General features: G+C 37.7%; 2 protein-coding genes across 3 annotated transcripts in view; one reads left to right on the plus strand and one right to left on the minus strand.

Moving 5' to 3' along the window:
* Positions 1-16,593, plus strand: part of SLC16A4 (solute carrier family 16 member 4) — a 21,383-nt gene extending 4,790 nt beyond the window's left edge. The window contains exons 3-8 of the mRNA XM_022584113.3: positions 408-551; positions 729-890; positions 2,175-2,690; positions 4,603-4,814; positions 5,895-5,988; positions 15,760-16,593. Of these exons, the coding sequence (XP_022439821.1) occupies positions 408-551; positions 729-890; positions 2,175-2,690; positions 4,603-4,814; positions 5,895-5,988; positions 15,760-15,920 (1,289 nt within the window). The 3' untranslated portion in view covers positions 15,921-16,593. The remainder of the gene's footprint in view (positions 1-407; positions 552-728; positions 891-2,174; positions 2,691-4,602; positions 4,815-5,894; positions 5,989-15,759) is intronic.
* The window catches only part of RBM15 (RNA binding motif protein 15), a 76,294-nt gene that overhangs the window by 36,314 nt on the left and 15,620 nt on the right, over positions 1-24,360 (minus strand). The window contains exon 2 of one of the 2 annotated variants that reach the window (XR_016394501.1): positions 1-24,360. This exon is cut by the window's left edge and continues 19,568 nt beyond it; it is cut by the window's right edge and continues 6,282 nt beyond it. The gene's annotated coding sequence lies outside the window, so the exon portion shown is untranslated. The other variant, XM_022584116.3, reaches the window with a different exon arrangement.

Below are 24,360 nucleotides of genomic sequence, written 5' to 3' on the forward strand. Positions count from 1 at the left end.
CTCAACTGGAATGTCGACCATAAAGCTCTAAAAGACAGAACCAATTCCTCTTCCTTTAGTTCTAGTTGGAGCTAGAACATGGTGTAGATAAATAATTGAACTTAGTCATAGGTCGCTAGAGGCAACCGTTTTTTGCAGAGGTTTCACAATGCATTTTCAGCAAGCTTCCTTTCCAAACCTGCTTATTTACAATCTTTTCTTTAAAACAAACAAAAAACAACAAAACTTCTTCCTAAAAGCAAAATAGTGTGGGGCTGGGAATATTAAGAAACTCAATACAGACACCTTTTTGAAGGATACACAAATGTAGAGTCCTCTTATTTCCCTTCAGTTGCCCATTTAAATTGCACACCAGAAGATAAGGGATGCCAGAGCACATTTAACTAGCATTTGTTTCTTTTCCCAAGGTCCCCTAGTTGCTGTTATTTGTGACATAATTGGAGAGAAAACTGCCTCCATTCTTGGGGCTTTCCTTGTTACTGGTGGATATCTGATCAGCAGCTGGGCTACAAGCATTCCCTTTCTTTGTGTGACTATGGGATTTTTACCTGGTGAGTCCATTGTAAAAGTTAAGACTTAAAAAAAAAAATGGAACCAGGAACCTTCCCTTTTACTCTCCATGAGTTCAAAAGGCCTACTTATATTATCTCAGGTCCAGGAGAATATCTTGTCCAGTACCAAGCCACTTAATGTGAAAGTGATTCCAAGCTATTATGTTTTTCTTTTAGGTTTGGGTTCTGCTTTCCTGTACCAAGTCGCTGCTGTGGTCACTACCAAATACTTCAAAAAACGATTAGCTCTTTCTACAGCTATTGCCCGTTCAGGGATGGGACTGACATTTCTGTTGGCGCCTTTTACAAAAGTCCTGATAGATCTATATGACTGGACAGGTGAGTCATTCTAAGTTTCTGAACCATCAACTCTGTAAGATTTAATGTTGAGCCCTCTCTATGATGACTACAGAGGAAGTGAGCATGATTCTAAAGTAAAGTATTCTTCCTTGGAGAATATATGGCAAAAGAGACTCTGAACTACTTGCAGGCTTTGCCCGTCATGCAGGCAACTCAGAGTTCACCATAGAGTTCAAGTCTGAGGGGATGGAGGGCAACCTATGCGGCTGGGGAAACACACCTTTGCAGGGAAAGCGGTACTCCTGCGGAAACAAGGATCCTCTACTCAAAGCATTCTCTTCAAATCTTCTCTTTAAGAAAAAAATCTGCATTTAAAAAAGTCTCCTCCATCAGATTCACTAAAATAGACGGAAAAAAATTGAGTGAAAAGAGGATTATGTTCCTTAATACTTAATCTTTTATATACTGTCAACTATAAATTTTCACAAATGAATAAAAACCATTCACTCCACAATTTTCTTCATACCTGAGATAAAACATTTGGATTAAAATAACCTCAAAGTATTGGGGAAAAAAATCTATGTATATGTACATATATGTGAATATATAAGCCTATTCCTATCCACAGAGCAGTTTTGTTGAACTTTTCCTTTCCTGATTAAAAAAACCACCAGTAGTCTCATGGTGAACAAGACCAGCTGACAAATCCATAAGACAGGATAGCAGAACCTACAGCTAATTCTATCTCTAGAAGCAACACACCCAGGTCACAGCTTTGGTCAGGACACGCTGAAGTCAAGCAACTACTCAGCTTCAAAGGCAACACTGGCATGTCTTCTTTCGAGGACATTTAAAACATCACGGGATGACAGGCTATCTCCTCTTCTAAGGCAGTTTCCAAATGATTCCCGTTACCTAATTCTGTATTTTCTGTACCTAAATCTACACCCTCCCTTCAGGATATTTAAAACACACTGTAATTTTCTAACATTTGAAATGACTTCCCCCCCACCCCAAACCATTTTCTTTCCTTTAGCACAAATAACTCTCCTTCCATGCCCCCTAGTGGCACAGCTTTCCCCTTTTCTATCTGCAAGGACTCCCTGTTTTCACAAGGATACAGCAGTATGTACGGCTAACAGTTAAGTCAATGGATTTAAATGCTTTCAGCTAAATACAAGGACAAAGCAGTGTTTTCAGGAATTACTGCACTATGACTGAATATTTAGTGGTGGGGCCTCTTCTGAGCCTAAGCATACAGAGTATTGTGAAATGAGAGAGGTAATTTTTAGCTTAACTTCTCAATTTCTCTCTCCTGTTTAGGTGCCCTTATATTATTTGGAGCAATCACATTGCATTTGGTGCCTTCTAGTATGCTCTTGAGACCCACCCATATCAAAAGCGAGAGCAATTCCGATATTAAAGATAAAAGTAGCAGCTTTTCTGCAAGTGGTCCAGAGGCAGCATGTGGGACAGAAACATCATGCCGCAGTGAGATACAAGAGTCTGCCATCAGGGACAATACTATGCAGGATGGACAACCTGGTATAAGTTTAACAGTCTCACAAAATCAAAATGAAGAGTTCAACAATGAACCTAACAGGAACAGACTCTTCCAAAAAACTAATGAAGAAAGTTATGGGAATAAGACTATTTTGTGGAGCTGCAAACAAAAACTCTTTGATTTTTCTCTTCTTAAGAATCCTTTTTTCTACATATTTACGTGGTCTTTTCTCCTCAGTCAGTTGGCATATTTCATCCCCACCTTTCACCTGGTAGCCAGAGCCAAAACACTGGGGATTAATATCATGGACGCCTCCTACCTCGTTTCTGTAGCTGGTAAGAAAGTCTACTTCAACCTCACCCTCAAAAGGAGAAATGAACTTAATTTTACAAAAATTTATTAAATTTAATTTTTAAAAAGCTTAAGAAGAATAATTTTTTTAAAAAAAGGAGTTGTGGGAAGGCCAGAAAAGCAAGTTTTTTGAGGCTGGTGGGAGCAGCAGGACTTTCCCTCCAACCTGTCACTGCATCTTGCACACAGGCTCTTCCCTACCAGACAACGGACCCCAAAGCAAGTCTTATTTTCATATGTCAGTATCTAAGTATTTGTTGGATACCGAACTTTAGAAAGCTGGTGCTCAGTGACAACAGCCATTTTAGCAAGCAAAAACAATCCTAGGTAGGCTGCACAGTGCAGTGGTTGAAAGGATTGGTTCTGGAGCTAGACTTTCAAGTTTTTGCAGTGTATGACAGTGTGACCTTGGGCAAGATACTTGCCTTCTCTGTGTCTCAATTTCCTTGTAATATATGAATAATAGCATCTACTCTCAGAAGGTTATTAGGATTAAGCAAGCAATGCATGTAGAGTTCAGAATAGTACATGAACCACTGTAAGCATTCAGTAATGTTCTAGTAGTATCTGTAGCTAAGAATTTTTCCCCCTTTAACTCAAAGTAAGAGGATAAGATAAATAAGCATACTAAGGCTAGTCATTAATGGGTAGGCTGACATTTAAAATGAACTAGAATGAAAAAAAAATCATTTTAGTTGAGTACTTATAAAAATGTATGGAAACAGAATGCTTGATCTAGAAGATATGGATTCTTTCAACTGACAAAATAGGGAGTCTAAAAAAATGAAAATGAATGAAATGGAACTGGTTTGCTCTATCTGGAAATTCTCAGTAGCTCAACATTAACTTTTCCCTTGCTAATTTCTGGAAAAGCCTATTTACCAAGCCCTTGCAAAACTGACTGCACCCCATTTCCAACTGCTTCAGTCAAATAAAACTTGTGTACACAAGAAAAAGATACATAGCTAAACTGACTTTTTTTCCACTAAAGCGTCTGGTAGTTCAATTTAGATCAGATTAGGGCTCCACAGCAGGACCAAAGAACATAATAAAGTTTCAGTATGTATCCTAGGAAATAACTGTAAAAATAGATATAGAGATGGCAGTATGAATTTTTAATTCCTTTTCGTGGAGCAATTTATGTTTGAACCATAGGAAGAATTTTAAGTATAAAACAACTGCAGCTCATGCTCCTCTTGGTGAAAATCTTTCAGTATTTAACTGCTACATTAACATATAATAGGATAAAGGATAAGAATGTCCTGTTATCATAAAACTAAGTGAAAAATGTTATTCTTAAATTTTATTCAAGTTACACCATAGTTCCAGTGTTCAAGAGATGATCTCCCATTTCCAGACTTCCTACATATTTTCAAGTTAAACGTAATAGCCTTTGGAGAAGGACTTAATTACCAAAACCTCATATACAATTATGAGTCTCAACATCTGTTTTTTTTCTTCACCATAAGACTTTATTATTTATACTCCAGTCTTCCACCATATGACTTCCCCAGGACACTAACCTGTGGGTTTACTAATCTTCAAGAAATCTCACTTCCTCACCACTTCAAGGGAGGCCTACTGAGCCCAGCGTTCTCTATAACCTGGTATTCCCAGTTTGGTGGTATGAGTTTCCCAAACACAGTCAGAAAAAATACCTGGTGAGTCCTCTACCCAACTCTGAAGGAGCCTTTCTGGTATTTTATTGATGTGTCTGGAATAGGTAAGTAAATGACAGAATCTATTGATAGACAAATGGAACCGTTTTTTTTTTTCTCTTATGTCCCAGCCTCAGGATGAAGTCATATTACTTAGGAAAAGATGCCTTTTACACTTTTCAAAAGGGCTAGGAAAATGGAATTAGGATTTCATAAGACCTTTTCAATATTGTTCCAGGTATCATTGAGACAGTCAGTCAGATTATCTCCGGATGGGTTGCTGATCAAAACTGGATCAAGAAGTATCATTACCACAAGTCTTACCTCATCCTCTGCGGCATCACTAACCTGCTTGCTCCTTTTGCCACCACATTTCCACTACTTATGACCTATACCATCTTCTTTGCCATTTTCTCCGGTGGTTACCTGGCATTGATACTTCCTGTACTGGTGAGTAGACGTACTCATTAATGTTCTTACACCATTTAGTAAAAGTGTTAACAATCACCTCCCCAAAAGAGAAAACATATTTTGTATTAATTTTATAATTAAAAACAAACATACTCAGAAACCTTGTAGCTATATCTTATCCAGCTATTCATCTTACCTTGGGGGGGTGGGGCCGGGGGGGGGGGGTGAGAGGAGGACTATCCCCCCGTGGGACGGGGGACAGGAAAGAAGAGCAAAATAGGGATGAGAAGGATTCCATTTTGCTTATCAGTCTCCCAGGTTAGACTTCTGTTCACTTCTTTCCTTCAGGTCAAGAAATTTCTTTGGTTCTAAGACACATCTTGGAAGAGTTCCTTAAAAGAAAAAAGGGCTTCCTGACCAGCACTGGCTTCTCTTTTGTTGAGAGAAGTTCTGTATACTTTAATAAGGACATTGTGTTTTTAACTCCTCTCCATCTTTACCCCAAATTGACATAAAGTCCTAGACCTGAACGGAACTGAGTTATACAAATACTTCTGGGTTTTTCTTGGAACCCCATGGGTTCTTAGAACTAGGCCCCCAGTGTGCTGCAACAGAATCCCCCGGAATCTTCTGACCTGATATCAGTATTAGCATAAGTGCTGCAGGATCTTATATGAGGCTTAAGCAAAAATCAAACTTTCTAAAGCTGAAATCAACTCCTGAGATATCTGATTTCTTATAAACCAATGGTTGGTATTCAGCCATAGGTGGATTCAATAATACCACTGTCAGCTCCAACTGTAAATACCATTTCCTAACAGAGAAGAGCAGTGAGGTTCAAGGGAAGAGTATCCCTGAACCAATTAAAAGATTTTTAAAAAGAAACAAAAACCAACGTTCCTTACTAATAAAATGAAAACACTGTCTGCCTACTGAAATTACTATTCCCTATCTGCCTCAGCTCTTTCATAATATCAGGGTAAAATGCCATCCAAATCACCTCAGAAGTCAACTGTTCACAGTTTCAGATGACATACACAGTATTTGCCCCTCTGTAGGCAAAGGTCTCCACAGAATTTCACCCTCAATATGGCTAACATTGGATTCTAATCCCTACAGGTTGATCTGTCTGGGAATTCTATGGTACACAGGTTCTTGGGGCTTGCCAGTTTCTTTGCTGGGATGGCTGTCCTTTCTGGACCACCTTTAGCAGGTAACAGCTTACCCACATTCTGAGTAAACTTCAAAAGCAATGAAACAAAATGCTGATCCATGATTAATGGTAACACGTAACGGTGTTATCAGGTTAAAAGAAACTGATGATTACCTCTGCTGTTCCTATACCAACTCTCACAACTCCATCACTAATCCAGGAGAATCTCAGGGTTAATTCAACAGATGTGCACTAGGCAGATTCTTACATTCTCTTGGGAGTCTTAGAGCAGGGATTGTGTGTATATCTACTTCTCTGGGGAGACAATCCAGAGTTTTATCAGATGCCCAAAGACCTATGATGGTTAAAAACAAAAACAAACAAAAGCTGTCTTGGATTAAGGCCAGAATTTGTGGAGAGGATATGTGGGGCCACTGGAGAACATTAAATACAAGTAGAGTAAAACTTGGGGGAGTTCTGTTTTTAAGTCAACTTTAAGACTGAAGCATTGTTTTACATTCACTTTTTACCTATTGGGACATTTTGTGCTTGCTGAACATTTAATCTAAGACTATTAAAAGACTGCCTACTCACACAAATTTCTTTAGGAAACAGACTTAAGCTTTAGTATCTTACACTATAGGTTCTCAATATAGTTGAATTACAAATTAGTACAGCATTTCCAATCATCCACAAAAAGGAATTCAGCCGAAAGCTTACTTCTGCTTCCCTCAGTCCTGAAGACAGAAAAAGGGTCTGATCTTGTCCCACTATCATTTTTTTAAACTAAGTTTTATAATGACAGTAGATTTACACCTCTATGAACTTAAGACTTAAAGGCAAATATCAAAAGTATAAAAACTTAATAAAAGAAATTATTACTGAAGGTAAAACAATGTACCACTATCTGAGTTTCAATTTAGGTATACCTATCTAAAGGAAAAAATTACACAAATACACAACTAAGTCCTTATTTGCATTTATGAACACACCTCTTCCCATGAGCTCTAACTCAGCCAATACTTCGTAACTGGAAAACAGGCTAGAATTTTATAGCCCAGAATTGTTATACAGGGAGTGGTAAAAGACCAAGCACCAGAGGTGGCTAGCAGAGCTACTCTATGGCTAGTATCCAGGTCAGTGAAATACAGAGTTCAAATACAGTTTGCTGATGAATTTTTTCAATTTTGACCCTTCTTCACTGGCTGTCCTAATGATGTCTTGGAACTTTTCAAGCCTATTAGGCCAAAAGTGTAGGGAAGTAACAAATACCAGGGCACAGAATATCTTATTCAAATGATGAAGGCAAATAACAAAACTACAACATGTTTAGAGATAAATGTTTTTGTATACATTTAAAAATATTTAAAGAGTTCAATGTATGAGAAGACAAAGCAAGTTTTGTGAGGAGTATTACTTAAAAGGAAAAAGCTATAGATGTATGTGTGGGTCTTGAAACCAATTTGTTGGTCATGATCTTTAAAAATTTTTTTTTTTAAATAAAAAAGGACCACGAGCAGATTAGAAATCAGAGTGCATCACTTTATTGTGAAACTTATTTCACACGCACACACACCTATGTAACAGAAAACATATGTGATGTAAAACACATTTCTTACTATTAGTGAGTCAAAAAAAAAAAGTTACAAGCCTTTTCTTACCCAATGTCCATGATACCCTAGCACTGTATGTGAGGATAAAGACAGAGCTCATGGTAGAATTTTTACCTGCTAACTCTGAAAATGTTATTTAGGCAATCATAAATTTTTTAAGTTCTACAAAAAAGTCAAAGGAAGTGATAAGGCTATTGCTGAAAGCTTAAGTACAGGTTTTCAGTCTGGGAGTTGCTCAGGGTATCTTAAACAAGATTATGATAATAATATATAATTCAGTTTATAATTAGTTTCCTGCTCTGTACCACGGTTTCTCATTGACTACAATGTAGTGCTAGGCTTCTTGCTGAAGGGAGACTTCGGGAGAGCCCTTGCTCTGTGAAGTGACAAGAGGGTTTTACGAAGGCCATTAGATTTGTTCCTAACTTCTGACTCCAGCAGCAACTACTAAAGAACATCAGAAATACTGAGTTACAGATCCACTCAACCCCCAACTGGTACAGGCAAGTTACGTTACTGTCTTTAGCTTTAACTAAATCAAAAGGCTTACTGGTTATAAAATATTAAATTCTAAACCAAACTTAGATCTTCCGAACTGTATGAGATCCTCATTTTTTACTTACCTAGACTTGTTATTACCAAATTACAAAAGGTGAAATTCCTATAAAAGATTACAGGTATTTAAAATAAGGAATCTAGCAAACAGTAAAATGTTTCACAATAATCCTCAGTCAAAAGACTAGTTAAAAATGGTACATGAATAATAGTTTTCTCCTTCCTGTATGGAAATAAAAAAGAAAAACAAGTTAGTTCTATACAGCATATTTTAAAAATTCAAGGAAAGGGGAATATAAAGCATAGGAAACCCAAGGAATCATATAACCGAGATTTTTTAAAGTTACTTTTTTCTTTAAAAAAACGTAAATAGAGCATATGGGCAAGAAAATTATTTATACATCTTTTGTAATGGTGATTATGATAAGAAATACAGTGGCAACAAAATTCTCCATCAGATCTTGGTTAAAATTGACAGGGATTGGGCTTCCCTGGTGGCGCAGTGGTTGAGAGTCTGCCTGCCAATGCAGGGGACACGGGTTCGAGCCCTGGTCTGGGAGGATCCCACATGCCGCGGAGCAACTAAGCCCCGTGAGCCATAATTACTGAGCTTGCGCGTCTGGAGCCTGTGCTCTGCAACAAGAGAGCCCGCGATAGTGAGAGGCCCACGCACCGCGATGAAGAGTGGCCCCCGCTTGCCACAACTAGAGAAAGCCCTCGCACAGAAACGAAGACCCAACACAGCCATAAATAAATAAATTAATTAATTAAAAAAAAAAAATTGACAGGGATTGAAATAAATAATAGTTTAAAAATTATCCCCCCCCACTCCCCACAAGCGACCACCCTGCCCACTCCACCCCACAGCTCTCCCTATTCTTGCCAATACTCAGCAACAAATTCAATTTTAGTTAATAATATGGCCTGCTTCAGACTGGACCAGTTTCCGGGTTTTTCTAGTTTCCTGACCTAGGTGGTCAGTAGACCCAAGGGTAGACCAAATGTCACTGTTCATCCAAACCCAAATGCTGTTTTTTTGCTGGTAGATGGCATCCAGAACTATACACTGACATCAAGATGGAAGCATTGGAAGGTTGTGGAAAAATAAAAAGTATTAATATTTTTAAAACTTAATATACATTTCTAATAGACCCCTGTTAACAAAAGTACACCTGCAGAAAGCAATCTAAATAGAAAAATAGTGCCTTCGGCAAAAAAAACAAGTATACAGTCATATTCTCCAATGTACAAGACAGATATAAGTTACTTATGTTAAATTCCTAGTCTTGTACCTGAGGTATTTTGACGTATGAGCTCAAAATGCTAAGGGCTGTTCAATTTCACTTAAAAATAAAACCACTTGGGCTTCCCTGGTGGCACAGTGGTTGAGAGTCCACCTGCCGATGCAGGGGACACGGGTTCGTGCCCTGGTCCAGGAAGATCCCACATGCCACGGGGCGGCTAGGCCCGTGAGCCATGGCCGCTGAGCCTGCGCGTCTGGAGCTTGTGCTCCGCAACGGGAGAGGCCACAACAGTGAGAGGCCCACGTACCGCAAACAAACAAACAAATAAATAAATAAATAAAAATAAAACCACCAACAGCCCATATCAGCTGCCTATAAAACAAAACCACCGAATGTAGTTCCTCTCTCTTCCACATACACCCCCCTTTCCCAACTGATGAGTGCATATATTATGCTAATATTTATTTTAATATAAAAAATTTAAATCACAAATCTCTGAAAACTCCCTTAAAATGCCATAAATAATTTTGTTTTTGTTTTCACCACCAAAAATTTATTTTCCATCCATACAGGTGATTTCCCTTATCCATTTAGCCCTCCCTCCTGCCCCTTCCCCTCTGATAACAACTACTCTATTCTCTGTATCTACGTGTTTGTTTGGTTTGGTTTGTTCATTTATTTTGTTTTTGTTTGGTTCACAAATAATCATTTGATTATAACTCAGTATTCATTCAATAATTATTAAGCAACTTATTAGCACAGAACTCTACTAGCTGCCACATGGACAAAGAGAAGACAAAATTATTTGTTCAATGTTCTTTCATACCTTATTGGATCATGGTATAGCATTCACTCTGTCACCCACATACACTGCTTAACATTAGGACTTAGTCTAAAATGTCTAAAACTGAGAATTGTTAGAACTTGCATTCTTCTTCCACTTCATGAATTGAAAATTCGGTTGAGCCACTGTAACCCATGTCTCCATTTTCTTACCTTTAAATGAAGGCACCCTAAGCTTTGGTATAATAAAAATGACCTTAAAATATAGTAAAGCTTCACTCAATCAAGCAGATATTTCACAAAAATAATATTTTTCAACAAATTCAAGGAGAGTTATTTCTAATGCCTAATAACTATAAGTTGATTGTACTCCAGAATAAGCTAAAGGTAACTAGTTCCTAAAGAAGAAGTACATCTCTCTCTTGCTATTATTATTTTTTTTATTTTTATTTTTTTTTCCGCTATGCGGGCCTCTCACTGTTGTGGCCTCTCCCGTTGCGGAGCACAGGCTCTGGACGCGCAGGCTCAGCGGCCATGGCTCACGGGCCCAGCCGCTCCGCGGCATGTAGATCTTCCCAGACCGGGGCATGAACCCACGTCCCCTGCATCGGCAGGCAGACTCTCAACCACTGCGCCACCAGGGAAGCCCTCTTGCTATTATTATTCAACCTCACAATTCATCAGAAACACCATGGAGCAAAACTGGTAATTTTGCATTAACTTTTTCCAAGTTTTTTTCTTTTTTATAAATTTATTTATGTAGTTTTATTTATATTTGGCTGAGTGGGGTCTTCACTGCTGCACATGGGCTTTCTCTAGTTGCAGCAAGCAGGGGCTACTCTTAGTTGCAGTGAGTGGGCTTCTCATTCTCTTATTGTGGAGCATGGGCTCTGGGAACGCGGGCTTCAGTACTTGTGGCATGCGGGCACAGTAGTTGTGGCGCATGGGCTTAGTTGCTCCGCGGCATGAGGGATCTTCCAGGACCAGGGCTCGAACCCGTGTCCCCTGCATTGGCAGGCGGATTCTTAACCACTGCGCCACCAGGGAAGTCCTGCATTAACTCTTTATCTGCGCTTTACAAGAAAAGACAATGGCTAAAATGGAAATTCATCCATCTAAGCTTGTCTCTCTGTCCCATGAACACAGACAAGTTCATCTCCTCATGAAATGACAGGTCATTTCCTATCTCTATTACATCCTCATTTCAGATACAATGTTAAACAGATATTCCACCCAGTCCTCACTCCACCTTTTATCAACCATGCCCTCTAGAGTTTTATCAGTCATCTTGGCCTATCAGTTGAGAATTTCTCTACGGCCTGAAATTTTATTTGGAAAACAAACACACAAGCAACTCAACCTTTTGGTCTGCTATAAGTCCATTTTGGAGATTGGGGATACGGGGGACAAGTGAGAAGGCAGAACAAAGTTCTCTGTCCTTTAAATCCTGAGAAATATATTATACCCTGAAGAGGCAAAAGGAAACAATGTAAATCATTTCTTTATCCAGTGGTTATTTTCCCCATAAGCAACAAAACCCACAGAATTTTACTTTGATACAGCATTCCTAGGATTAATGAATCCCTACAAAAGCATCAAAAATAAATTCCAAATAGCTCTCTATTGTGGTTTAAAAAGGAGAGGGGGGAGGTAGTCCTTTCCTTGCAAGGCCAAGGAATCAAGTTTCAAAATCCTAACACAGACCACAATCCTCTTAATAAAACTTACAACACAGAGCCAATACTTATAGCACTACCAGTAAATCTTATGGCAAATTTCTATCATGAGGCCTTCAGAGAGCTCCTGTCTTAAAAGGCACTGAGGTTTATATTTGCTAAACCATGTTTCCCAAGATTTTTCCCTTCATGGCACATACAGGAAATATTTGTACAGCACACCCTAAGTAAAATGACAAGGCTGCTAACAGCCAGTGGGCAGCTCCAGTGACCCCAAGAATGTGAGAAGTTCATTGTCTCTGCACACCTTGGAAGTCTGCCACTATTCTACAGCCTAACAGCTAGCTCTGGTTCAACACCGGCCAGTCACTTACAGAATCCTCAGCAACTAATTTGAACTATCATCAAGGAACTTTGGAATTAAGGGCCTTCTAGGGGTATTTCAAATCTTAACAAGATGACCAATAATAAACTTACAGTAGTAATCCTATTGAAAAGGATTCATAAATCAGCTGAAAATCAACTTCTGAGATATCAGATATGAATACTTTTTAGACAAGATGTTAAACTCATTTTTAAACGTGTATGGCTTAACCCATAAAATGATTTAGAGTATCATTTTTAAAATGTTGACATTTAAAAAAATGAATTTAGATTCTATATTAAACATCAAACTTAAAAGATTATTCCAATCCCTTTTTTGTTGACTGTAAGAAAACTGGTTTGCAAAACTGTTTAAGGAAGTTGAGGCCTATCTTCTTAGTTGTTTTAAATTATCACAGGAAACATTATTAGATATTCCTACCCAGAACAAGGGTTACAGCTATAAAGAAGTAATTTGGACAACAACTTTATTGTATGTAAGAATCAACTGGGTGCCACCTAGGAGGAAGTATGCTTAGGAAGCCAATGAATTTGCACAATTAACATGCATCTTAAGTGAATCTGATGCAGGTAGTCTGGAGACACCAAGGAAATGCTTAGAGGGGACTTCAGCTTAGGAAGTCTGCACCAGTAGGCAGCGTACTCCTCAGAATGCTGGCTACATACAGTATTCCTTAGCATGGAGTGGAGGCTCAGATCCATTGCACGCTTTGCTGGACTGTGGCTGGTATTCTCTGCCACTCAAATGCTTTTGCTATGACCACAAAGAAACCCAGTCTTTTGAATGTCAACTTATGCGTGCATTTCCATTTGAAAATGATTAGAATGCAGTGGTTTCTGAACTACCAACAATAACCCTGAAACTGTTTAGGGTTGAAAGTGCATTTGTATACATCTATTTCGTGCTATTATAAAAAAAGTACAAAGACCTAATAAAATCAGATCAAATATACAGTCTTCTTCTTTTTTTTTTTTTTTTTTTTTTGGCTGCACCACGTCGCGTGTAGGATCTTAGCTCCCTGACCAGGGATCGAACCCGCGTTCCGTGCAGTGGAAGTGAGGAGTCCTAACCACAGGACTGCCAGCCAATTCCCTATACAGTCTTATTTTACTTTCAATGGTGGGGAAAGGCTAATTATTCCAACCAAACAGAGATGTTTGGTTAGAGCAGCAAAGCTATGGATTTAACTTACCTAGTAGCCACTTAAATTTAAGCTTGATTATGAAGCTAATATTTTCATAGGACAATTAATTAATAATAGTACAATATAGTCCTGCATCTTACATTTCACCTCATATTTGCTATTATAAATAACATCTCAAAACTAAATACTCAACTGCACATTATTATCGTATGGAATGGCAATTAGATCTTAGAGACAGAATTTTAAAATATACTAATCTCTCAACAATCAAGCATGAATGGGAGAAACAGATTTAAAACAAATTATTTCATTAAACTTTGCATTGGTTATTCCCTGGCAGTCCAGTGGTTAGGACTCAGCGCTCTCACTGACAGGGGCCCAGGTACAATCCCTGGTTGGGGAACTAAGATTCTGTAAGCTGTGCGACACGACATAAATAAATAAATAAATAAATAAATAGAAACTTTGCATGGAAATACATGGAAACAGTTCTAAAGCATGCTAAGTAATTCCCTGCCCTGGTAAGAAAATACACTAAATATATCTTAATCTTTCACATTTCAGAAACAACATTCTGACTTTAAATGTGTGTGAAATGAAAGGCTTATAAGCAGTTTTCTCTTAAACTGTTTTAGTCCCTCCAGGATTTATAAAACAACTCAGTTTCACTATTTTTAGCTTTACCCTCCTGACCTTTTAGCAGCACTATCTACCTCCCTCTCCAAGAATTTGTAGTCTTTTCCTAGAGTGTTACTTCAAATACCCCTGTCTTACAATTCACAGGTTATATATAAACTGGTAAACTGCTATACTAAGGGACGAAGGCAAGAATGACAAAGGATAAGAGGGGGTGCTGCTGCTTTCCACAGTTCCTCCTTCATAGAAATTTCTAGAAAAACTGACAGATTGGTCAACCGTTTCTTAGATATCTAAAGGTCAATCAACATAATACAAAGACTTGTCCCAGTCAGTTTCACTATTTTGCTTAACTCCAAGAAACATTTAATTGAGGTCACTGATCAAACAGTAAAAGCAAGTTAAAGTTAGCTGAATTTAAATAAAACATTCCATTCATTCATTACATTAAGGAAAGGAAACAAAAAGCTAATGAAGCAAACAAACAAAAATTGAAAGTCTCTATCAGAGCCAAGTAAGAGAATAAAAAGGAGAGGAGATAGAGACACACAATCAGACAAAAAAAAAAAAAAAAAAGGGTATACTTACTCTACACATCCAGTGAGAAATCATGTTCCAAGACATAAGTGAAAATCAAAAGATACAATGTAAGCTCCATGCAGACAGATATTTTCATCCATTTTTGTCCATGGGTTTATCCCTAGTAACCAGAACTGTGCTGGCATAGAGTACCAAAATTTTTTGAATAAATGATCAGAATAACATCCTTGACTTAAGGTTTTTCAAGATTTTAAATATAAAAACTTATAAAAGCCAGATTGTAAGTTTGCATCTACAAACATAATATGCATACAATAATCTAGAAAAGACTGTGACTCCCCGAGAGGTCCTGAGCCCTTTTTAGGGAGCCTGAGGTCAAAACTATTTTCATAATAATATTGAGACATTATTTGCCTTTTTCACAGGGTTGACTTTTGCAATAATGTATAAACATTGGTGCCTTGCACAAATATTCTTTGCCACCACAAGCTCACACTTTTTTTAAAAAAAAGCGTTTCACCTAAGAAGTTCTAGTATGTGCCATTAGCCAAATGATTTTGAGGACCCTCCCAATTCTTGCTTTTAAAAGAGCACTTTGAGATTTCAGGGGGAATTATCGTCATTGTTTAACCCACTTGGCCAAGTAAGTCAGTTCCTTTTCATTTGTTCTCATAACCTCCTGAACCATCCATCCCCTCACAGCCTTTATCGCAGGTGTAATTTATGTGGTTAATACCAAATCCCCACTAAACTATATGGTCTACGAGGGCAGGGACCATGTCTGTTTTGGCTCATTATCATATCCTCAACACCTAGCACGTTGCTGGGAACACAGTAAGAATTCAAATGTCTGTTCAGTGAAGGAAAAAAAGATAATAATCAGTTCTCATTTTTTTCTTTGGAAAATAGTAATTCACAAAACTTTTCTTCGTAAGAATAGTGGTCTTCTAATAAAATTCATTGTAAAATGAAATGGTACGTGTTCCTAATTTTCTCCAACTTCCAATACAAGACTAGAGATGGGCTCTGGGTTCACAATTACTTTTAACCCAACGTTTAAACCCCTAACTCAGATGGAATTGATTTAACTTCATCAATAGAAAATAAGACAGGTAAGCAGCTTGACTAACTTTCTAATGGGTCACAATACAGACTAGTAAGTACAGGAGGCTCCTTCCTTCAAGGAACGGTTCATGGCTGAGAACTACTAATGGAAAGGTTTGCATCACTAACAGAAATCCTTCCTTCCGTATAGGCTGGTTATATGATTATACCCAGACATACACCGGCTCCTTCTACCTCTCGGGCATATGCTATCTCCTCTCTTCAGTTTCCCTTTTCTTTGTACCACTGGCTGAGAGATGGAAAAACAGTCTGACCAGAAAGAGAGAGGACTGCAATCAAGTGAGAGCTTAACAAAAGAAAGTCTAAACTAAAAGTCACTGGAAACAAAAGCATGGAAGAAAAGTACCCGCATTTGTAAACTAAGAAGGTGAACCACATAATTTTTTAAGGTTCCTTTTTGCTTTAGCACTCTGAAGAATGTCTAACTGGTGGTAAGAAAAGAGTAATAGCAACTTAAATTAAACTCTGTTAGTATTTAATCAAATAGGCTAAAATTTTAATCAGTTGAAGCAGTTACTTTAGATATTAAATGAAAATCAGAATGTACTGTAATAATAAATTAACCAAACTCTCAGTTGTGCCATGGTAATTCAGTCGCAAAAATATGTAAAGACAGAAAACCATTTTCCTTCATATAAAGCAGTATTAAACAGAGCCATTGAACTCTGGAATGTGAATGAACATTGAAACATTGTTTAGTGACTGGAAGAGTATACACCCCCCAAATAGTTTATCTTTGCTTCTTAACTAGAGATAATCTTTGTTTTCTTTCATTATTTTGTTTCTTAAATTTTCTATAATAAACATGTATTGCTATGTAATAAAAAATAAATAAGAACTGCTAAAAAAAGAAAAAACCCCACAAACAACAAACCTTTATTGCAAGATCATTTGAATAGTATTCCTACTCATCCAAACAATGTTACTTTTTCACTATATCTAATTATCTGGAATGTTCAAGCTAAATATCTAGACATATCTTTAGAACAAGTTTTATATGAAAGTTGAATAGGTGGCTCTTAACGGGAGATAAACCAAAAGATGTTTCTTAAATATGGAATAATTATGTTAACTAATTAATGTCACTTAGACTAAGCAACTGCATGTAGATAGAGAGCTCTTCATTATCCGGGTGATTTTAAAAGGAAAAAAAGACCACCCTAGAGTTCTCTGCAATACCAACCTCCTCTAGAATCTCCTTCTGAATGGTCCTCAAGACTATTATTACTATTATTATTCCATCTTTCCATTCCTGTCTGCTTTGAAATATCTATTAATTCCCTATAGAGAAAAATCCTAAACTGAAAGCCTGGTTTTAGCTCCAAAATGCCACACCCTCTCACTCTCTACGTGTGCCTTTGTACAAGCTGTGCCACCAGTTACAATCCCAATGGCTTGCCATTCTCCACCAGGCACGGTCTCACTTATCCTTCACAATCTGACTCACCAAAAGCCTCTGAAAAACCTCCCCCAGCATTGTCATTCTCTCCTCCGTAATCTCATCTAACTTTTTTTTTAATTAATTAATTTATTTATTTTTGGCTGCGTTGGGTCTTCATTTCTGTGCGTGGGCTTTCTCTAGCTGTGGCAAGTGGGGGCCACTCTTCATAGCGGTGCGCGGGCCTCTCACTATCGAGGCCTCTCTTGGTGCGGAGCACAGGCTCCAGACGCGCAGGCTCAGTAGTTGTGGCTCACGGGACTAGTTGCTCCGCGGCATGTGGGATCCTCCCAGACCAGGGCTCGAACCCGTGTCCCCTGCATTAGCAGGCAGATTCTCAACCACTGCGCCACCAGGGAAGCCCTAACTTACTTTTTTTTTTTTTTTTTTAAATCTGTATTGGAGTATAATTGCTTTACAATGGTGTGTTAGTTTCTGCTTTATAACAAAGTGAATCAGTTATACATATACATATGTTCCCATATCTCTTCCCTCTTGCGTCTCCCTCCCTCCCACCTTCCCTATCCCACCCCTCCAGGCTGTCACAAAGCACTGAGCTGATCTCCCTGTGCTATGCGGCTGCTTCCCACTAGCTATCTATTTTACGTTTGGTAGTGTATATATGTCCATGCCTCTCTCTCACTTTGTCACAGCTTACCCTTCCCCCATCTAACTTTTAACAGAGCACTATATGAGCTGACATGTCAATCTTTTCCATCAGTCTGCAAGATCAACAAGATGGATCTATTTCCCAAGGGCCAGCACCAATTCTGGAACCAAATTAATCTGGGTTCACATCTGGGTTATCTTAAAAACTGCAGTTGGTCCTATTTAAAATGTATAGGTTTTACACTTAAATGTAAATGTCTAACATTCCTTTTACATTTCAGATGTAAGACAATATGAATAGAGCAGAAACAGTGCCGCCTCACACAAACAGCAAAAATAATAATAAATCCAAGCTCTGCTACCTGTTACTATGTAACCTCGTGAAAGTTAGCCTCTCTGAGTCCCAATTTCCTCCTCTGTAAAATGAGGATACCACCAAGCTACCTCACAGCTATACTATGAGGATTAAATGAAAACATACTTGTACCAAGCAAAATACCCTTCATACACAGTAGCTGATAATTTCCTTTCTTCTTCTTTCTACATCAAAGCACAAGATTAAGAAAATCAATGATTTACTAGGAACCACTCTCATCCGTCCCCCCTTCCCTCTTGAGCAATAACTGTTCTCAAAAGACGTTAACTACCTAGGGCAACTAGTTTCTTTCCTCCTATGAAAGCAAACTATACATTTTAAGCAGAACCAACTACAGGGAGTTCCCTGGTGGCCTAGTGCTTAGCATTCAGGGCTTTCACTGCCATGGCCTGGGTTCCATCCCTGGTTGGGGAACTGAGATCCCGCAAGCCGCGCGGCCAAAAAAAAATAAAATAAAATAACCCACAAAACAGTAAAAGTAGAACCAACTAAAGAACTCCAAGTTGAATTCTGATTTACATAGGCTTTATGATTCTTACACAACAGAGCAGTTCTTCATCCTACTCCATGCTAATAGCCCCTCTAAACCTGGGCGGTGTGGATCAAGAAAGACTGACTCCCTAGACTACAGGAAGCTAAAGACTTCATAGCTAATGTATTCACTATATTAACAATCAACTTTAAATGTTCCTATTCATTTACTCCTGCCCTTGAACAATATTATAAGATGTTAACACATTTCTAAGTAACCATAATCTAGAAATACTATCTCGGACAGATACAGGGTTTCAAGAAAAGCAAGAGTACACCGATTTTCTATCTCCTTCCCCCTCAAGATATCCCATGGGACAAAGAGGAAACAAAGAGGCTTAGCATGTGTTTGGAGAAGTAGGCTGGTGAAGAACTTTATTTCAACATCTAATACATACTAGTCACTGAGGCAGACACATTTTATATTTAATCTTAATTTAATATTCACAAACTTTGGAAGAAAATACTATGATGACATTTTACAAATGTATAAACTTAAGGTCAAAGTAATTAAACACCCAGTAAGTAGAGGAGTCATAACTCAAACTCCAACTGACAGAAAACCCTACACTTTCCCCTTCAGACAACCCTTGCTTCTTAGCAGTGTCACAAGATTACGAAGCTAATTTAATTGTAAGCAGTTATCTTATAATAAATTCGTTCTAACTCAAATTGGCATAAACTTTTAATATCTAGATTGAAATGAAAATGAGGATGCAAAATACCTAAGAACCAAAACAAACAAATTAAAGTCACAAAACACATCTGCTACAATGCAATAATAATGTAGTTGTTAAAGATAATGAACTTTTTTAGGTCTTCCAATATTCACCAACCCTGACCAAAGGAGGTAATGCCTAAGTATGTGCCACTTATAATTCCTCAATACTAAAATATTAGTTGAAATGTTTATAAAGTATTATCTATAAACATACATATTTAGTAGAGCATGATAATTTGAACATAAAAGTTCAATAATACTTTCTTCACAGTTACTTGCTGAGATATTTAAAACTATTAAGATACCATTTCTTGCTGTTCTTACTCTAAGAAAATGTCATACCACCACTGTAAAAGGAATTTTCTACATACGCTGTTCACGAAATACTATTTCTGATACTAAAACTCTACCCACATGGAGCAACTAAGCCCGTGTGCCACAACTACTGAGCCTGCTCTCTAGAGCCCGTGAGCCACAACTACTGAGCCCGCGCACCACAACTACTGAAGCCTGCATGCCTAGAGCCAGTGCTCCGCAACAACAGAAGCCACCGCAATGAGAAGCCCACGCACAATGAAGAGTAGCCCCGGCTCGCGGCAACTAGAGAAAGCCTGCGCGCAGCAATGAAGACCCAATACAGCCAAAAATAAATAAAATAAATTTATAAATAAATAAAACTCCACCTTATAGTACTTTTCAGTTTTTAAAGTTCTTTCCCACCTATTACCTCATCAGCATCATGCTAATCCTGTGAGGAAGATGGATAGGTATTAATATTCCTGTCTTACACCTAAGGACAAAAGCAAATTAAGACCAAGTTATTTGCCTAAAGTTACAAAGCTAGTCCTAATGGAGCCAATTCTAAAAACTAATTAACAACGCTGATTAGATCACAGCCCCTGGCTTTTCTTCTTTAATGATTTCCTAAAAGTATAATAAAAGCAACAATTACTTAAATGGACTGAAATAATTTGTGATATTTTTCAAATAATCTAGGCATATTAACATATGTGATGCTATGTTTGTTTGCAAAAAATTAGCTCCTTAGCACATAAACTTGCCTAATTGTAAAACTGGCTTTTTCCATGAGAAAAAAAAAAGCACACCGTGTATTAATATTTGATTTTAGATGTAATTTTTAAAAATCCAAACCTAGTTCCTCTGAGGACCTCATTATAAAACCAAAGCTCAATACTTATTAAAAGCCTTGAGTGTTTCTCTTAAAACAGAATCAACTTGTATAAGGCTTTAAGACATATATACATATATATTTGCCTCATTTGGCTACTCATTCACCACAAATATCTACCTAAATGTCTCACATTTATCACCCATGGTCTTAACATGGGGACACAAATGAAAAACAACAAAAGTCCTTGTAATCACCTTTAAATTGATCAGTTTAAAATTCATGTTTTAGGGCCTCCCTGGTGGCCCAGTGGTTGAGAGTCCGCCTACCGATGCAGGGGACACGGGTTCGTGCCCCAGTCCGGGAGGATCCCACGTGCCGCGGAGCAGCTGGGCCCGTGAGCCATGGCCGCTGAGCCTGCGCGTCCAGAGCCTGTGCTCCGCAACGGGAGAAGCCAAAACAGTGAGAGGCCCGCGTACCACAAAAAATAAATAAATAAAATAAAATTCATGTTTTATTTCTATGAGAGGGAAGCTGGCATTACCTAGGATCACTGAGACAAATAAGACTATCATTTCTTTAAAAAGAAGAACTTACCCTCTGGTACTTTCCAACAGAAGCTAACATATTGTAAAAATCTACTTCTATCCAAAACGATGATCAGTAACAACCTAATGACATTGTTTCAGGCATGCAGAGAATAAGACAGGGTGACCAACTGTCTGGCTTGCCTGGAAATAAGTGAGTTCCTGCGACCTATGACTCTCCGTTTTAAAAACAGGACAAGTTGGCCACCCTTACTAAGGAGTAAAGACACATCTGGATGTCTGGATACTTGACAGCAGGCAGCTAGAGACTAAAGTTTTTTCTGTCCACATTTACCAACAGTCACAAATTCAATTTATTTTTACATCATTCAAGCTCCAGGGAGCAAACAGAAACAAATAGGATACACAGTAGTACTTAAGGAAGGGAGGCATACAGTTTTAATGAAAATCTACTTTCAGGCATTAACTGACCAAGGACTTGTGAAGTGAAATTTTTAAAACTGAATTAACTTTCCCTATTGAAAAATTTCCAACTTTCGCTTTTACACTATTTTTACAAAACTAACAATTTGGGCCAAAATAAAGCCAAGATGTCCCACTCTTTGGTTGGTGTCAACCAACTTCAACATTCTCTTAGCAAGGAAAAGAGAAATCTATCCCTTAAGAGCAGTATTTCATGACCAAGGAAATGACAGACAAGTTTTAAAGAACAAGAGCTAATATTACCTTCCTTCAATATCCCAACTAGCCAAAGTTTAGTATAAATTAATTTACAAACACCAACCTGTAGATCAGAGGAGTTTATCACACTTGATTAAACCATTTCAAGCCTAAATGCCCCAGCTGTGCAGCACAGTCCTCTGAAGCCATAGTAATAAGATAACTCACCAACTGGCAGGTGTCTTAGGTTCTACGATTAATGGGTGTCTGCCTGGATGAGAACACATGTATGTGCCCAACAGACGACCTCGTCCTGCTTGGCTAAGAGAGGAGAGAAGCTAAAAAACTAGTCAGTTGTACAGTACTTGTTTTATAATGGAAAGAATCAGACTTTGCCCCAGAGAAGAGACTTACAATTCATGCAGCCTTTTAAAATGTCCTCTGTACATATTTTATACCCCAATTTTCACTTACCAGAAAACGACAATAAAGATCTAAGAGGATAAAAACCAATTTTATCACCCCAAAATGAGATATAAGTGAAAGTGAAAATTATCATACTGAGTTCACTGCTTCAAGAATGTGAAGTCAGAGTCACGAGAAAAATAAATCCATATTTAAACCCTCCTATTACATTTAATGACTTGATGTCAGTTTCCACTCAAGTAAAAATCAGTAGTTCATATTTGCGTTCTAGTACACTAATGTATATATCCTTATGTGAAAACTGATACCATGCCACAGTTAATACGGGTTTATAAATATGGAGTTTAAAAGAAACTTACCCTTTCCCTTTGTGCAGCTCTGACTTCCAACCCAGTTTCTATAGAAACAGAAGGACAAGTGCCAATGCCAGAAGTCTGCCAATTAGAACTCATCTTTTAGTTGCTGAATAATAAAGCCATATCCCAAAGTCGGCTATAGGTTTTTGATTGTCAGTAGTTCCTAAAAAGAAACCCAGGAGGAAAAAAAGACATTTTAACCAATTACTATACTTACAAATGTTCCCTCCTTTAAACTTGGCTATTAAAAAAAAATAGAGGAGGTAGATCCAATACCATGTGTTAAATTTTTTTTTTAAATTAGGGCTTCAGACATCTCCAAACTTAAGGAGCAGCAAATAGAAGAAAAGGTGTCTCTGAAGGTTCAAAATAACTTTAAACCATTAATATTAAAGAAAAAACACTCATGTATCACAGAAATAAAGTATTTTCAACCACCAAACCTTAAAGTTCAGATGAATTCATCCTTTTCGTGGAATGAATTTCCAGTAAGATTAATAACACTGCAGAGGATAAACTTCATAAATGAAATTTGTCAGGAGAAATAAATAATACAGGTAAGTCTCCACTAAAAAATAAAAAAACACCTCTCATGTCTCAGGAGAAATCTATAAATCATAAAACCACCCTAGAAAAGTTTTCTAGAGACGCTGACATTGCTGTGCTTAATGAAAAATCCCTCTAAAACACATATGCCAATTTAAAAATTAAAAAATTGTGGGATGAGAATAATCTGGCTGCAATTTTTCATTTGATATCAACATGGTTGCTTGGTTAATGTATTTTAGAATATTTTATCATAATGCATTAAAAATAGCATTTCTGTATCCAAATTGATATCATGCAATTTACAGTATTTTCTGAACATTCACATTGGTCCATTCCCTTCAATATATACAAATCTTAATATTTATTATTTGTCACTGTGAACTTTAACATAATTAGATTCTTGTTGCTATGTGAGGAAAATCAGTTTATTAATGAAGTTATTATCATACAATTAAAAACAAAAGCAATTAGGAACCACTCCTCAGTCCTGTCCATGCCCATGCCCTCCATAGAAAGCTCTGAACCTACCTCTACCAAATTTTCTAAATTATGGGGCACCTATCAGTACAGTGTCTCAAATATCCTCACCTGTATCTATAAAAAAATAACATATTCTATCTCACAATGAAAAGAGTGGGCTAGAACAGAATAGGAGGGAGAGAAAAAAATATAAGTGTAACAAAATAAGCAAGAACCAACCAACTAGGAAAGACAACAATAACCCCTCCCCTATCTTGGTGGCAGAGACCCTCTGGTAGTTCTGTAGTCACCAGAAGCTCACTACCTATGAACTCTTGTTCTTACTTTTCTTATTGAAATATTTTTTTAAAATCTTTAAAGTAAATGTCATTGACTAATGCACAAATCTGAGAATCTTATGCATGAGGGATAAGATTCTAATCACCCATTTTTACTACAAAGGACATTTATATATCTGCATTTTAGTAAGTACTTCTCAAACCTTCCAGTACAGAGGAATCACCTAGGGATCTGAGTCCATTCAGTGGGTCTGTGTGAGGCCTTGCAATTCTACATTTCTTAACAAGCATCTAGGTGATGCTATTACTGCTGGTCTGAGGGCCACACTTTCAACAGCAGAAATTCTAGAAGACTAAACAATATACATACTCTACTGAACCCAAATTATACTCTGAAAGTTTTTCGCTTTGATGTTCAAACAGTTTTTAAGAGGCTGATTGTGCGTGTGTTGGTCCGTATGTTTAAGATTTGTCTCTAGGGCAGTGGTTCTCAACCCTGGCTACATACTAGAATCAGGTGGGCACTTAAAACAACAGTGGGGCCTTGACAGAGCCCCACTGTACCTAGATCAATTTAAATAATCTACGAGAGACTCCCAGCTATTGGTACTGAAAAGTTCCTCGGGTGAT

Source organism: Delphinapterus leucas, chromosome 1 (genome assembly GCF_059928025.1).
Source record: "Delphinapterus leucas isolate spDelLeu-1000000601 "Yukka" chromosome 1, BTC_Dleu_Yukka2, whole genome shotgun sequence".
NCBI classification, from domain to species: Eukaryota; Metazoa; Chordata; class Mammalia; order Artiodactyla; family Monodontidae; genus Delphinapterus; species Delphinapterus leucas.